Source organism: Eretmochelys imbricata, chromosome 10 (genome assembly GCF_965152235.1).
Source record: "Eretmochelys imbricata isolate rEreImb1 chromosome 10, rEreImb1.hap1, whole genome shotgun sequence".
Lineage (NCBI taxonomy): Eukaryota > Metazoa > Chordata > Testudines > Cheloniidae > Eretmochelys > Eretmochelys imbricata.
The window spans coordinates 45,956,825-45,972,295 of record NC_135581.1 but is presented as its reverse complement, the minus strand read 5'-3'; the positions used below and the strand labels follow the sequence as shown (position 1 = coordinate 45,972,295).

At 42.2% G+C, this 15,471-nt stretch overlaps 1 protein-coding gene across 4 annotated transcripts in view; it reads left to right on the top strand.

Moving 5' to 3' along the window:
* ZNF592 (zinc finger protein 592) overlaps nt 1–13,789 on the top strand; it is a 96,073-nt gene extending 82,284 nt beyond the window's left edge. For all 4 annotated transcript variants that reach the window (XM_077827777.1, XM_077827778.1, XM_077827779.1 and 1 more), the window contains 3 exons: nt 79–191; nt 8,694–8,829; nt 12,671–13,789. In XM_077827777.1, the coding sequence (XP_077683903.1) occupies nt 79–191; nt 8,694–8,829; nt 12,671–13,168 (747 nt within the window). In that variant the 3' untranslated portion in view covers nt 13,169–13,789. The remainder of the gene's footprint in view (nt 1–78; nt 192–8,693; nt 8,830–12,670) is intronic.
* Nucleotides 13,790–15,471: the final 1,682 nt, after the last annotated feature.

Below are 15,471 nucleotides of genomic sequence, written 5' to 3'. Positions count from 1 at the left end.
ATCCCTTCATTTGAGTCAAGTAGACAAAAGGAGCTAGCTGGCTTCAGTTGTTAAAAGATGTTTCTGTTCTTCTGCTAGTCTGTGAAGAGATATCCCTGTCGGCAGTGTGAGCATTCGTTCAACGACTTCAGCAGTCTGGGCAGACATATTCGCAATAACCATGACACAGCAAAGAAAGTTTACACTTGCTGGTGAGTACCCAACACTGCTTTCCAAGCTTTCCCACAGATTAATTCATCTTTCATGTTTAAAAGCCCTTTGTAATAGATCATGTCTTCTCCTGTCTACTCTAGAATGTAAATTACATAAGAACATAATATAAGAACGGCCCTATTGGATCAGACCAAAGGTCCATCTACCCCAGTATCCTGTCTTCTGACAGTGGCCAGTGCCAGGTGCCCCAGAGGGGATGAACAAAACAGGTAGTCATTAAGTGATCCATCCTCTGTCGCCCATTCCCATCTTTGGGCAAACAGAGGCTAGGGACACCATCCCTGCCCATCCTGGCTAATAGCCATTGATGGACTTATCCTTCATTAATTTATCTAGTTCTTTTTTGAACCCTGTTATAGTCTTGGCCTTCACAACATCCTCTGACAAAGAGTTCCACAGGTTGACTGTGCATTGTGTGAAGAAATGCTTCCTTTTGTTCATTTTAAACCTGCTGCCTATTAATTTCATTTAGTGACCCCCAGTTCTTGTGTTATGAGAAGGAGTAAATAACACTTCCTTGTACTTTCTCCAATTACACTGTGGAAGAGTAAGAAGAGGAAAAGGTTAGACATGAGTGACTTTTTGGCTAAGATAGGTCTTTCGTTTTGATTGCAGTGTTCCTGGAGACTTGGGGTGAGGTTTAAAACTGAGTTCTACAGATGTATCTATGAGTACAGTCTCACACACCTGCAGAATGGCCAGTGAAACACTGGGCCTGATTCTCCTGTTGATAAATTGTATGGTCAGTTGCTTGGCCACCCTTTGGTTCATTCTGAAATGTATTCAACAGAGTGGATTTGATTTAAATCAAATTGATTTAAATCACTAGTCAGGAAAACTCGCTTTAATCATGGATTTCTACATAAAAGTGCACTGCTGTTGATTGTTACCTTAATACATATTCTTCACAACTCAGAGATAGATGTAGGTTTCATTTTTAGAAGGCACACACTATATATTTTTAAAGTGATTTATTTTGAAAACTTTTCAGATTAGTTTTACAGCTATAAGAGAAAATGAATGATTGGTTATTTCATTTACCAAAAGTAATTGAAGCAGATATTTATGAAGTCATTGGGAGGTGAACTATCTCCAATTCAACAGCTTACTCATTAATATTTGGAGGATTTTCTTGCCATACTGTATTAGGAGGAGAACATCACCAGACAGACATTTAAATTGTTTTATTAAACGAAAACAACAACGTTCTGTATTCTGGATTTTTTTCTTCAACAGCAAACACGTAATATTTTAACAAAACAAGCATATGATTTTTTGAATTTAGTTAAACTTTCAAGTATTTTAAAATCAGGTTTGTTTTTATTAAAATTGTTTGTAACTAAAATACTTAAATGAAATATTTAAAAAACAAAATTAAATTGACTATATTGGCTTCTGCAGCTAATTCAGTCATTTTCACCTTCATTTTCCTATTTGTTCATAATCTGGAAAAGAAAACAAGGTTTCCTGCTTTTTCGGGTCCCAAATGATTTTTCAGCTTGGAATGAATTCTTCCTAAGGAAGAAAATATTCTTTCTACGCCAGCAGAAGAAGCTATTGCTGTTAAAAGTGAGATTATCACTTCAACAGTCTCTGAATCCAAGTGCTTAAGTGACATCCACCAGTTCACTGGTGTGACTTCCTTTAAAACATCATCAGCAAACTTTCTTGAATGGTTCACCCTTAGCTTTGAAGTTTATTATAGTTGGCATTACGGAGGGATGATTGCCAGATGTCAGTGTCATAGCCAACTCCTGTTCTTCAGCAGTTAAGGTTTGACCCTGGTACTGAGTATTGAGAATATTTGCAAGAGAATGAGCTGGAGACAGTGCTTGTCCCATTTGTTTTTTTAATGCTTGAAATTTAACTCTGTCATCTTTTTAAAAGATCTCTCTCAGTTCCTTCCAAATTTCAGCAGCATCAGCAATAAAACAGCTGTTTCCCTGCATTTTGTTCAAGGCTACAGAAATAGGCTTCAGGATACTCAGCATGTGTTCAACATTTCTCTTAAGCCCAACGTTGAGCACTTTGGCTGTGACAGTGCCATCTATTTTTTTCATGATTTTGTTCACAAACTGTCATCAATTTAGGCCAGTTCTTGATATAGTGCTCAAAACAGTCCACTCCTGAGTTCCATCGCACGTCTTGGGGGAGAGTTAGCTTGGTTCCTCCCACTTTTTTCAGAGCAGCTGCTGCAAAGTGGTTGTTACGGAAGTATTTTGCAATTTCAACAACATTAGCCTTTATTTCTGGAACACTGAAGTCTTTGGCTAGGAGGTGCATCAAATGAGCAGCGGAACTGTATGTTATTAACTTGGGACTCTCTTCACTCTCTTCTAACTAATTTCTTCTCATCTTGGATACATTTGCAGCATTGTCTGTGACCAAGCTGCGTAATAGAAATTTGAATTTTTTTTCACAGTTTGTTATAGCTTTTACTGCTACTTCTTGTAAATATTCTGCTGTGTGTGGATTTCCTGATGTATCAATTGTATCTGTAAGGAAGACATTCCCTTCTTCTGTTGTCACACAAGCACATACAACAGGATCATTGTGGACATTGCACCACCCATCAAGACTCAGGTTAACAATTTTACCCTCTAGACCTTTTGCACACTGCTCAATTTCTCTTTCATACACTTTATCCAGCAATTTGCCTGTGACATTTGCTCTGTTGGGTGGACTGTATCCTGGTCTTAATGACTGAACCATGTTAATGAAGTGTGGGTTCTCAATCATACGGAAAGGAGAGTTCGTTGCATAAGGAAACTGGGCAATTTTTTCAACAATTATCTCTTTTTGTAATGTGCCGGTTCTTATCACCAACTTATCTGTGGTTGTTTCTGGATGACGGAGATTTTTTTTCCTTTTTACTACAGGTGATATATTGTGGCTATGTGACATACATGATGTGACTGAAACACTATCGTTGGCAGATAACTCTGCAACTATAGAAAATGATGGTGATCTTGAAGGTGGATAGTCTTCAGAATCCTGTATGTTGAGGATAGAGTCTCCTAAGTCAATGCAGTTATTTAATTATTATTACCGTACTGCTCATTGCATTCACTGATGCTCAGTACTACTTTAAAGGTGAAATTGTAAAAGGAAGATCTGCCTATTTCAGCTATTTATTTTTTATCACAACTGTATCTAAAATGATAGTACCATAGAGTAACACCTATATTTTTTGCTCAAACATGAGAATTCAAGAATAGTCCAGAAGGAAGACAGGCAGTCCTTAAGAAAGAAGGATAAAATAAAAAAGTTTACCAACCTGAAGATTCTGCATGTTCAGACATGTTCCTTTCATCATCTTCAACGCAGCTTCCTCCTGAGAAGGAACGCTTCTCATGATGATGTTTCATTTGGGCAACCAGGCCTTGCATTTCTTTGTTGCACTGGTTGCATTTTTCACGCATGCCTGCTTACCCACAGGTAGAGGAACTTCATTAAAATATTCCCAAACTGGGTCTCTTTTATGGCCTGCTGCCATTATAGGTTTTCCCTTCTAGTGAGAGAATGGTATGGTAGATTTCAAATCAAGGAAGGCTGCACTCAGAAAGACCTCAAGACTTCTGGAATATGCTGCTCAAACAGTTTCACTTTTGTTTCTCCTGTCTCTCCTTCCCTTCTCACATTCATCTCCAGACTTCTTTTCCTTGTCCAGATCTATTCCGTCCGCAACAATCTTCTATTCATTGAACTTTTTGAAACTTTGCACTTTCAGAGAGAGGTAAGAGATTAACTCTGTATACACAAATTTGCAGAGGGTCAGTAGGGTTGAGGTCTGTCATTTCTCACCTCTATATATTATGTATTTATTAAAAAACATTTTTGCTGTTAACAAGCATGTTATCTCTGGAGACACAAATCCACGGTTTGAGAACTGCAAAACTAAGAATCTCTGATGGTATCTTCTAGACTGAACACTGAGTCCCTTTGGGTAGATAGAGTAACTTAAATAATCTATACAGAAGCCCCTGGAACCCCATTAAGACTGGGTCTCTAATCGGTGAATTATTGGAACTCATTTACAAAACTTTTCTTAAACATTACATGAATATATTGTCTCATACTATAGAATTAGAATTTATAATCCCTATTCCGTGATGAGATATCTTTGAGCTATAATGTATCTTAATTAAAACTATCTTTAGATAGGTTTTTCCCTCAAAAAGCATTTTATCAAAAAAATCCAATTTAAATTTAAAAAATCTGATTTTTTTTTAAAATCATTGATTTTTATCCACCCTGATATTCAAGAGACAAAATAGCCAGTATCAGTCAGGTTTATGACTAAAACTCAATAATGCTATAGTACAGGGAAAAGTTTCAATGTGATACCAGTCTCTGGGAAACTGTCTTGTGCAGTGCTGTTACCTTCATCTTACACAGACAGAGTGCTCCCAAAGTTACACATTTAAGCTAGAAGTATTTATAGGATGATTTTACAAGTTACAAAACCCTTTACCTATCATTAAAATCCAGCCCATCATTTTATCCCATTTCCTTAACTTGTTCTGTACCTTTCTTTATTTTTGTTTTGGACACTACAATTCCAGGTACTGGTCTGTGAAGGTACCTCCCTAGCTTGTACTAAGACATAGAATTTATTATATGTTTATGGTCAGTTGTACTATTGCAGCGTATTGTGGGATGCAGCTTAGCATGAGTGAACAGAATTCAGGAAAAATAAGTCAGTTTAGCTCTTACAGCTAACCAGGGATTCATATAATATGGTATAGACTAACCAAACATGAATGTTGGCTAACACTTCGTGGCCTTGCACCTTGTGTACTCAGGTACACTTGTGGAAAATCAGTGTGAAGTCTGTGTAAAATGCTATTGTGATGGTGCCCCCCATAAGGCTTTATGGAAATATGCTTATGAATGTGTGTGTGTGTGTGTGTGTGTGTGTGTGTATATATGAATAATATAACTGGAATATGTTTTATTCTACATTTGCCATGTAACATATCTCTGTGAAGGTTATGATCTACTGAATCTATATATCCTATTTGTATGCGTGTATCATTTTTGTATTCAAAGTTATGAATATTGGCTGTGTACTGGCTTGATTTCTAAGTAGCCTTAGTAAGCATTTGGTCAGTCTCTCGAGAAAGGAACGTGCAAGTTAAATGGCCAGTCAAGAAGCACTTAATGGACAATGGATCTTGAAGATGCCAATCCACATGTGAGCTTTCCCAGGCATGTGGCTTGGCTGGTAAGAAACTCAGTCATACATGGACATGTGACTTGTCCATGACTCCAAAACTCCATTTTGTAGCTGGATTCTACACAGGGGGAGAGGAGGGTGTCCACCTACAGGAGAAAGTCTATATAAACCCCTGGGAGACCCCTCCATTTTGTCTTCTGCTGGCTAAGGAGATAGCCTCTCCACCCCTAAGGATACCTGAAAGAAACTGGAACAAAGGACAGTAACTACAGGGGGTGTGAGTGACTGCTGGACCCAGACTAGAAGGAGACTAGTCTGTAAAAGGAAGCTTACTGGGTGAGGTTTTTATCTGTATTCAGATTTCTTAGACATAGACTTGCGTGTTCTATTTTGTTTTGCTTGGTAGTTCACTTTGTTCTGTGTTACTACTTGGAACCACTTTAATCCTACTTTCTGTATTTAATATAATCACTTTTTACTTATTAATTAACCCAGAGTATATATTAATCCCTGGGGGATGGGGGGCAAACAGCTGTGCATACCTCTCTATCAGTGTTATAGAGGGCGAACAATTTATGTTCTACGCCACTGTGATGAGTTAGATCACAGAAACCCTCTTGGGACTGCCAACTGTGCCAAGACTACTACTGCCCCTGCTTTCCCTGCCAGCTCGGGACTCCAGCACCCTGTCTTGCTGAGCCAGACACGCTACTCTGCTGCAACACAGTTCCAGGGTCTGAACCACGTACCCCAAAGCTGCAGACTTAACTGAAAGCAACTTAAGAAGTGTTCCTGCCTTTAACACTCAGATGCCCAACTCCCAATGGGGTCCAAACCCTAAATAAATCCATTTTACCCTGTATAAAGCTTATACAGGGTAAACTCATAAATTGTTCGCCCTCTGTAACACTGATAGAGAGAGATGCACAGCTATTCCCCCCACCCCACCCCCAAGTATTACTACATACTCTGGGTTAATTAATAAGTACTCCGTCCCACCCTCATACTCGGGACAGACAGAAAAGGAGTCCTCTATACATCCCCACAACCGGACTAGGGCCCTGGTATGGCCTGCCATGGATGTAACCCCATGTGCCACTCCCTTGACATTGGCCATACTGGGATCCATGGGCCATGTACAGAGCACAGTTTGAGAGGCCTCCCATGGAGCAAAGCCAAAGGCCTACACATTGGGCATCTCCATCGGTCTCTCGACCACCAAAGACTGAGCCTCTCCTTATAGTGGACGTGGAAGAAAAACCAGAGGAAGAAGTTCCACTGCCACTCCATTTCTTCCCCTGATGAGGCTATCCTGGCTCCACCCCCTACGTCAGCCAACAACTTTAAACACATTCAGGAGCTGTTTCGCAGGATAGCAGACTCCCTCCAGATTCCTTTGGAGGAAGTGAAAGAACAACAGTATAAACTGCTCGACGTCCCGCAGACATCCTCCTCCTTCAAAATAGCCCTCCCAGTTAATGAGGCCCTTCTCGATCCTGCCAAGGTGGTATGACAGACCCAGCATCCATCCCACCAACCTGCAAGTGGGCAGACAAAAAAATATTATGGTCCTGCAAAGGACATGGAATTTCTTTTTTCTCGCCCCGCTCCAGATTCCTTACTTGTCAATGCCAACCTCGATCCACCCCTTATGACAGGGATTGGAAGCAATTGGTTCTATTTGGCTGCAAAGCTTATTCATCTGCTATGCTCCAATTCTGAATATACAACTAAGAGGCTCTCATGGCCAAATACAATTATCTCAATTATTCCAAAATACAGAAACTCTGCCAAGACTTTCCTGATGACAAAAAGGAGCAACTCCAGGCACTCATATCCAAAGGATACCATTTGGGCCACAGTGCTTTACAGACTTTCTTGGACTTCACAGATGCTGCTGCCCATTCCATTGCAACTGCCGTAGTCCTGAGGCAGGCATCCTGCTTGCACATCTCCAGCCTCCCTAAGAAGGTATAAACCATCATCGAGAACCTACCTTTGAGAGCCCAAAATTATTTGCAGTGCATATGAATGAATCCCTACACTCCCTTAAGGGCTCTCTAGCAACTCTCCACTCTCTCGACATTTACCCACTAGCGCTGAAGAGACAACCGGGGAAATATCAACCTCCCCTGCAATCCTGACCACCACAGTACACTCCCTATCAACAGTACGACAGAAATCCCCTACCCAGCATAGACATACAACTCCTCAAGGGACTACCTCTCACACATCTTTGGCCAAACAATTTTGAAGGTGTGGTTGAGGCCCTGAGAACCCTCCCCCTGGTCCAGTCACAAAAACTGTCTCCAACATCCCACCAGTTTGGTGACCATCTAGACCCTTTCTTTCCATCATGGCAGATAATTACCTCCGACAAGTGCGTTCTAAAGATCATCAAGGAAGGATTGTCCATCCCATTCCTATCTATCCCACCCACCCTTGCTCCCTTCCTGTCCCTCTTCAGGGACCCTTCTCATGTACGCATTCTACAAGAAGAAATAAACCACCTTCTGCAACTGGGAGACATAGAGCCAGTCCTATCTCAGCACAGGTGGTAGGGTTTTTATCCCCATTATTTTCTGATCCAAAAGAAATCTGGTGGGTGAAGACCGATCCTAGACCTTTGAAACCTAAACAAATTTGTCAAACTGCAACACTTCAAGATGGTTACCCTCTCCACCATTATCCTAGCACTGGAACGGGGAGACTGGTTCTCAGTCCTCGACCTCCAAGCCATGTATTTTCACATCACAATACACCCTGCCCACAGATGGTTCCTTCAATTCATCATGGCAGCCAATCATTATCCATTGTAAATGCTTTGAGGCAGGGACTGTTTGTACAGGTCCTAGCACAGTGGGGCCCTGATCTCAGTTGGGGCCTCTAGTTTGCTACTGGAATATAAAAGAACGGATTATCGTGCCACCACACTCCTTGTTGCTTTTTGGATACAGACTAACACCGCTACTTTCTGATACTCATTATTTGTCATTTCAGTACCTTTCATACTTGGGAATCTTGCTGGTTACTTACTGTAGCAAACGTAACTTTAAGTAGATGAAGTATTTTGTCAGAAATACTAATAAATAACAGAATGCTATGTAGTGTAGGGAGCACTCCTGCATCTTCTGAGATGATCTAATCAGTCAGAATTCGGAGACTAAAACCACCTTTATCTGTAGCCAGTGACATTTCTTACTGACTCACAATTCTGCATTACCAACAGGCTGCCTGCAATTAAATCAACAGATATGTGCTTTTCACTTCGCTAGTAACTTTCTTCCTTTATGTTTTTAAGGTTCTGCACAGATGAAAATCGGACATTTCCTCAGCCTTCCATGCTGGAGAATCACATCAGCCTCATGCATGGCATCAAAAACCCAGACCTGTCCCAGATGTCCAAAGCAAAAGCTCCAGAGTGTGACTCAACAAAAGTAATTTACATGGTTATACTGAAAAATAAATAGTGGCTTGTGAAGTCCTCTATCCCCCTCCGCCCCCACATTATCCACCTACCAGACTGCGGGGGGAGGTTGGGTTTTATATCCTACAGCAGGGTGGTGGTACTCGGGGCTTTAGCCTCGCAGGGGGCATCAGGGCACAAGAACTGCGCCCCAGCAGGCACTGTCCTCTGGGGCAGGTTGGGCATGTCTTGTGGCTCTCAAACTTTTGAAGGTTTCAGAGTAACAGCCGTGTTAGTCTGTATTCGCAAAAAGAAAAGGAGTACTTGTGGCACCTTAGAGACTAACCAATTTATTTGAGCATGAGCTTTCGTGAGCTACAGCTCGCTTCATCGGATGCATACCGTGGAAACTGCAGCAGACTTTATATATACACAGAGAATATGAAACAATACCTCCTCCCACCCCACTGTCCTGCTGGTAATAGCTTATCTAAAGTGATCATCAGGTTGGGCCATTTCCAGCACAAATCCAGGTTTTCTCACCCTCCACCCCCCCACACAAATTCACTCTCCTGCTGGATGGGCTATCACCAGCAGGAGAGTGAATTTGTGTGGGGGGGTGGAGGGTGAGAAAACCTGGATTTGTGCTGGAAATGGCCCAACCTGATGATCACTTTAGATAAGCTATTACCAGCAGGACAGTGGGGTGGGAGGAGGTATTGTTTCATATTCTCTGTGTATATATAAAGTCTGCTGCAGTTTCCACGGTATGCATCCGATGAAGCGAGCTGTAGCTCACGAAAGCTCATGCTCAAATAAATTGGTTAGTCTCTAAGGTGCCACAAGTAAAACTTTTGAAGATTATCTTATGCAACTTGGAGGGTTATTAAGTTTGGCCACCTCTATATATACTTACAGGGTTTTTTGAGCTATATCCTAGAAACTAGTGTATGCAGCCAGGGTTATTTACAGGAGTATTGTCTTAGTTAACAGTGTAGGTCAGAGAACAACCAGAAGTATTGTGTTTGAACCAAAACTCAGAGTTAGGGAGGCAAAATTTATACCCCCGTTTTCACTCTTACATAATTTTAATGGAAAAAACAGAATTCTGCTTTACTGCTGTAACTTTCCGTACTGGGGCTTTGCCAAAAGTAGAATTTTTCTGGAAAGTTTCTGTTCAGCCGTTTTAAAATTATTGTTAAGGAGCAATCAAGTTAGTGGGTAAGTAAAATACCTTTTCTCACCTTATAAACAATTATTCACATTTGGTTTTCCTTTTTGTTTTTTGGTAGGTGGGATGGGTCACACCTTAAAAATGGCTGATCTTTAAAACCTCAAACTTTGGAAGCAAATATTAATGGATTTATAGTGGTAATGACTCTCCCACATGGAATACGGTGTATAGCATGGTTCCCAAACTAGGGGCACCGCTTGTTCACGGAAAGCCCCTGGCGGGCCGGGCCGTTTGTTTACCTGCCGCATCCGCAGGTTCAGCCGATCGCAGCTCCCAGTGGCCGTAGTTCGCCGTTTTCCGCCAATGGGAGCCACAGGAAATGGCGTGGGCCGAGGGATGTGCTGCCACTGCTTCCCGCAGCCCCCCTTGGCCTGGAGCAGCGAACCGCAGCCACTGGGACCTGCGATTGGCCGAATCTGGGGATGCGGCAGGTAAACAAACCGGCCCAGCCCACCAGGGGCTTTCCCTGAACAAGCAGCACCCCTAGTTTGGGAACCATTGCTGTATAGTAAATTAATATTTAACAGTCTAATCAATAATCCAAAATATCAAATGTATGTGCCCTATGGGTGAATTAAAAATGATATATGAGCCTTAACTTTTTCACTTCCTGGGGTCTCTGTATTTAGAATGTACAAACTCAGTGTTTTCTGGCTTGAACGATCAATTAAGAAGACAACAGAAGACACCAAAACCCCCTCAACGCCTGTGCACCTCTCTTGTACACACTCACACAGTCCAGGAATTTGATTGTGGAGCACTCCCACTCCTGAACCGCAGATCTCTGCATAAAGATTCTCTGTATTTTATCTCATTACTCTTAGTTATAGCTATGTACACTCTAAATAATACCGTCTCCTTAATGTCTACACCTTCTAGTCTATAACAAACACAGTCCAGGAATTTTTTATTTTATTTTGCACAACCATATTGCACTGCAGTCTCAGGTCCAATTTACTTTGTTGTCACACACAAATTTCTCCCTTCCATTAAATATTTGTATTCTAAATTATTTCCCCACAGATAACTTAGCTTGAATTTTTTCATTATTTTCTTCTCTCATCACTTCCATTTTTAAAAGGACTATTTTTTCCTATTGAAATACTTTTAATATCCCTGCAATAGGAGAAAGAGGGCTGCTTCTTTCCCCTAGTTAGAGCTGGGTAAGTTATATTTGTTGTATAAATTATTCAACCAATTTCATTATATTTTTTTAACTGTTACAGTCTTAAAAAGTGGGGTAGATTTGTGCTGAGCTGTAGTTGCAGTTGTTTCTTTTATTTGCATTGGGGTAGTGCTTAGGGACTGCAACCCACACTCAGACCTCCAGTGTACTAGGTACAGTACCAGTGCAGAATAAGAGACAGTCCCTGTCCCGAAGAGGTTAAGATCTAAATAGATAAGTCAGACAAAAGGTTGGGTGGAAAGGATGTAATATACAAGCGGAATGAACATTGTGATAGTATGCAAATGACATGATAGTGCTAGTTATTTTGTTGGTTCCTTTTGCTTTTATTTATAATTTTGCCATGTGGGGTTTTGTTGGGAGGGAATTAGCTGCTGAGAGAGATGAGAGGGGGAGAGGAGTAGGGAGGGAGGCTGAAGTGGAGAGGCTGAGAAGGAGCTGGAGCAAACAGCCGATCAGCAGAGGGAAGAAAATGTCCAGAGTAAAAATTGTAAAAAGCTGCCAGGAGCGGATGATGTCATCACATCTCAAGTTCTCTGCTTCAGCTGCTTGTCTTTGCTCCTGCTGGCTGAGCTTCCAGCAGTTTTTCTTCCCTAAGATCACACACTGAGGAGAGACTGATTCTAGCAGGCATTCAGTGGGACTACATTCCAGTCTCCTCTGCAGCCTTACCTATTTCCGTTCATCTTTGCCATATTCAGCTTCTTCCCCTTCCCAGTCCAGCTGGTCAAATCAGGCTGTTTTTTCCTTAACAATGTCTCTAGAGAAGCCCTTTGACCAAACCCCTTCTCCATGCCTTGATTATCCCTTTCCTCAGCTGTTTCAGCCTCCTCCATGGTCCTCTCTACCTCTCACCCTGCTAGTCTATCCCACATGCTATCGATAAAATAACATACCTCCCCCCTCCTCTGATCATGTTACATTCCTTTTCAAACCCCTTTGTCTTCCACATCAAGTTCAAATTCTTCCCCCTTCAGAGCTCTAGACCTGTCTTCCATCCCTGTTCTCATTTCTCTTTACTCTCCTTCTAACTCCTCCCAAGCCTTCCTTAAGCCTGCACTTACCTCAAGCAGCTGTTTCCTGTGTCCTTCTCCCACTTTCATCTTTGCACCTTCTGTTCTACCCATGTGCATAGAACTCACTGCCCTGGTGCACCACACCGCCTACATCTCCTCCTTCAGATAATTCCAGAGAGCCTTTAACCTGTCCTTCATGTTCCTTTAAACTGTATGGTGTCTGTTTAATTCTAACTGTGAAAAGGTGGGTGAGGTAATATCTTTTATTGGTCCAACTTCTATTGGTGAGAGAGACAAGCTTTTGTGCTACACAGAGTCCTTCTTTGGGTCTGGGAAAGGTACCAGTATTGTTGTAGCCATGTCAGTCAATTCAGCAAGCCAAAGTTCTTGCTCTTAAGTGGATATAATAATAAAGACGTTTTTAACATTTTTTTAGGCAAAATCTCCAAAGAGAGTGTCTGCAGATGCTCCAGGACAGATGGAAACCACTGAAGTTCCACCAGCCAAAAAACTGAAGGCACATTGGAAATGTGCTAAATGTGGATTTGCAACAGATATCAGTACTGAATTTCAGGAACACATACCTCAGCACAAGGCGGACAACTCCACTGCTCAATGCTTGCTCTGTGGCTTGTGTTATACATCTCACATCTCTCTGAACAGGCACCTCTTTATTGTTCATAAAGTAAAAGATCCAGTAGAAGAAGAGGAGGAGGAGGAGGAAGAGGAAAGGGAAAAGTTACAGACAGAGACAAATGAGAATGGACATGAAGAGTATAATAGAGAAATGAACACTACAGTGGAAGAAGAAAATAGTTTGAAATGCAAAATGTGCAAGAGTGACTCAGTGGTTTGTGCACACAGTCAGAGGTGTGGCGTGGAGGATTCCAGTAGCAATTCTCAGAACAATCATTCAAATGCTACTAAGATTTAAGAAAAGAAAAATTTTTACTCAAAATATTGGGTGGAAATCGAGCAGATCTTTGAAATATCCTGTTTATTTCGTGGGCTGGACTGTGCTTTCCATTAACTTTTTTAATTTGTAAGGGAAATAAAAACTGCTTCCACCTCCATAGCACTGAATCTCTGCCAGATCAGAGGTGAAAAGAGAAAGCAGGACAAGAATCCCCACTGGAACTTGTCTGACTCCTAAGGATGCAGGAGCACTTTCTGAAGCTGCAGTTTTCTTTCTGAAAATGAGCTCTCTTCCTTGAGTATGTACTGCCTCTGCCTGGAGCGCTAGCCTTGCCTCCTTTCTTTTAGTTTTCTTCTAGTATTTAAATTCCCCTTCCAACCTTCTGCTTTATCACTCAAATCCATAAGACTGTGTGTCAACCAAATACACTTGTCAGGACAGTACAAACCTATGTTAAATAGTCTTCCATCATGCAGCAGATGCAAACCATGGCTTTTTCATTGCCCTAGAACAGGGGTGGGCAAACTTTTTGGCCCGAGGGCCACATCTGGATATGGAAATTATAGGGCAGGCCATGAATGCTCACGAAATTGGGGGTTGGGGTATGGGAGGGCTCCAGCTTGGGTGTGGGCTCTGGAGTGGGGCTAGCGATGAGCGTTGGGGGTGCAGGAGGGTGGTCCGGGCTGGGACCGAGGGGTTCAGAGGGCAGGAGGGGGATCATTGCTGAGGCAGGGGCTTGGGGCATGGGAGGGAGTCAGGGTGGCAGGCTCTGGATGGCACTTTCCTCAAGCAGCTCCCAGAAACAGCAGCATGTCCCCGCTCCAGCTCCTATGTGGAGGTGCGGCCTGGCAGTTCTGTGTGCTGCCCTGTCCACAGGCACTGCCCCTGCAGCTCCCAGTGGCTGTGGTTCCTGGTCAATGGGAGCTGTGGGGGGTGGCGCTTCAGGTGGAGGCAGCGTGTGGAGACCTCTGGTTGCCCCTATGCGTAGGAGCCGGAGTAGGGATATGCCGCTGCCTCCGGGAGCCATGCAGAGTGGACCAAGACCCCGAGCCCGCTCCCTAGCTGGAGCGCCAGGGCGGGGCAAGCCCCAGACCCCACTTACTGGCGGGAGCTCAAGGGCTGGATTAAAACGTCTGGAGGGCCAGATATGGCCCCCGGGCTGTAGTTTGCCCACCTTTGCCCTAGAAGTATGCCAGGTTCATCTTCTAGTCTTTCCATGAATGTTATTGAATCAAGTTGTGTTATAAATTTAAATCACCATAGAAGAGATTTATTTTGCAGCCTCAGTCATCTTTTTAATTGTTTATATAAATATTGCTAAATCATCTATACTTGTAAGTGATTTACAAAGCACAACATCTCACACACCAACAAAGGCCATCAACTGGGGAGTTGCCACAGTTAAAGCCTTTGGTGGCCAGACACCAATGTAGCTGCACTGCTGCAAACCCTGCTGAAGACAGAGCCAGTATAAGATTCAGTTAGCACCTGTGCAGTTTGTCCCGGTTTCAGACAAGAATAATCTGCACAGTGCATATTGCAGCACATAAGAGCTTTGCTTGTCTGCACTAGGGAGGATGCACCAGTACTCCAGGGACAGCTGAAATCCCCAGGATAGACAAATAGAACCTGCCTGTTGCTGTATCAGCTGGAGTGGTACAGACTATATACTTTCAATCACAGGAATGAGAAACTCTGCAAGAGAAATGTACTTAATCTGCTGTAGGTTGTTAGCTCCTTGTTTGGGAGAAAAAGATACTGAAGCAGATACTGTGATTACAGTAAGAAAAGTCAGTCTAACACCAGTGTGTGTATCCTTCTGTGCAGCATATAACTAAATCAGACTCATAGCACTACTAGCAGCCGTTCCAGTAGCATGGAATGTTTCATACACATGATGAGGCAAGGAAGAGAGTGGCATCCATAAATGTGTTTGAACTGAGAGAGCACCATACTGTAATGCTTCCAGTACTCTAGCTCCTTTGATAGCAGATCTCCCATCTTTACTCAATTTTATAAATTACTTTGGAGACTTTTTATTTCCGTATAGTCATATTGACTCTTCACTGTTTCCGTGCTGTTTCCTTATTTGTTCTCTTCACATGCTTTGTGTAATATAATTACTTCAATACACTTTTTATGTTGAGACAAAATCCCGCTCATTATTGTTCACTATGACGTTTAACTAATTTAAAAACTATTTATCTTATTGGATTTGAATTGCTTACTTTCTTGTCTTGATGTGTTTTGATACAAACAGTTTGGAACTCTTTGTATTTTTTGATACTGTGTACATTAGCCTAGGGAATGTTTTACAAGGT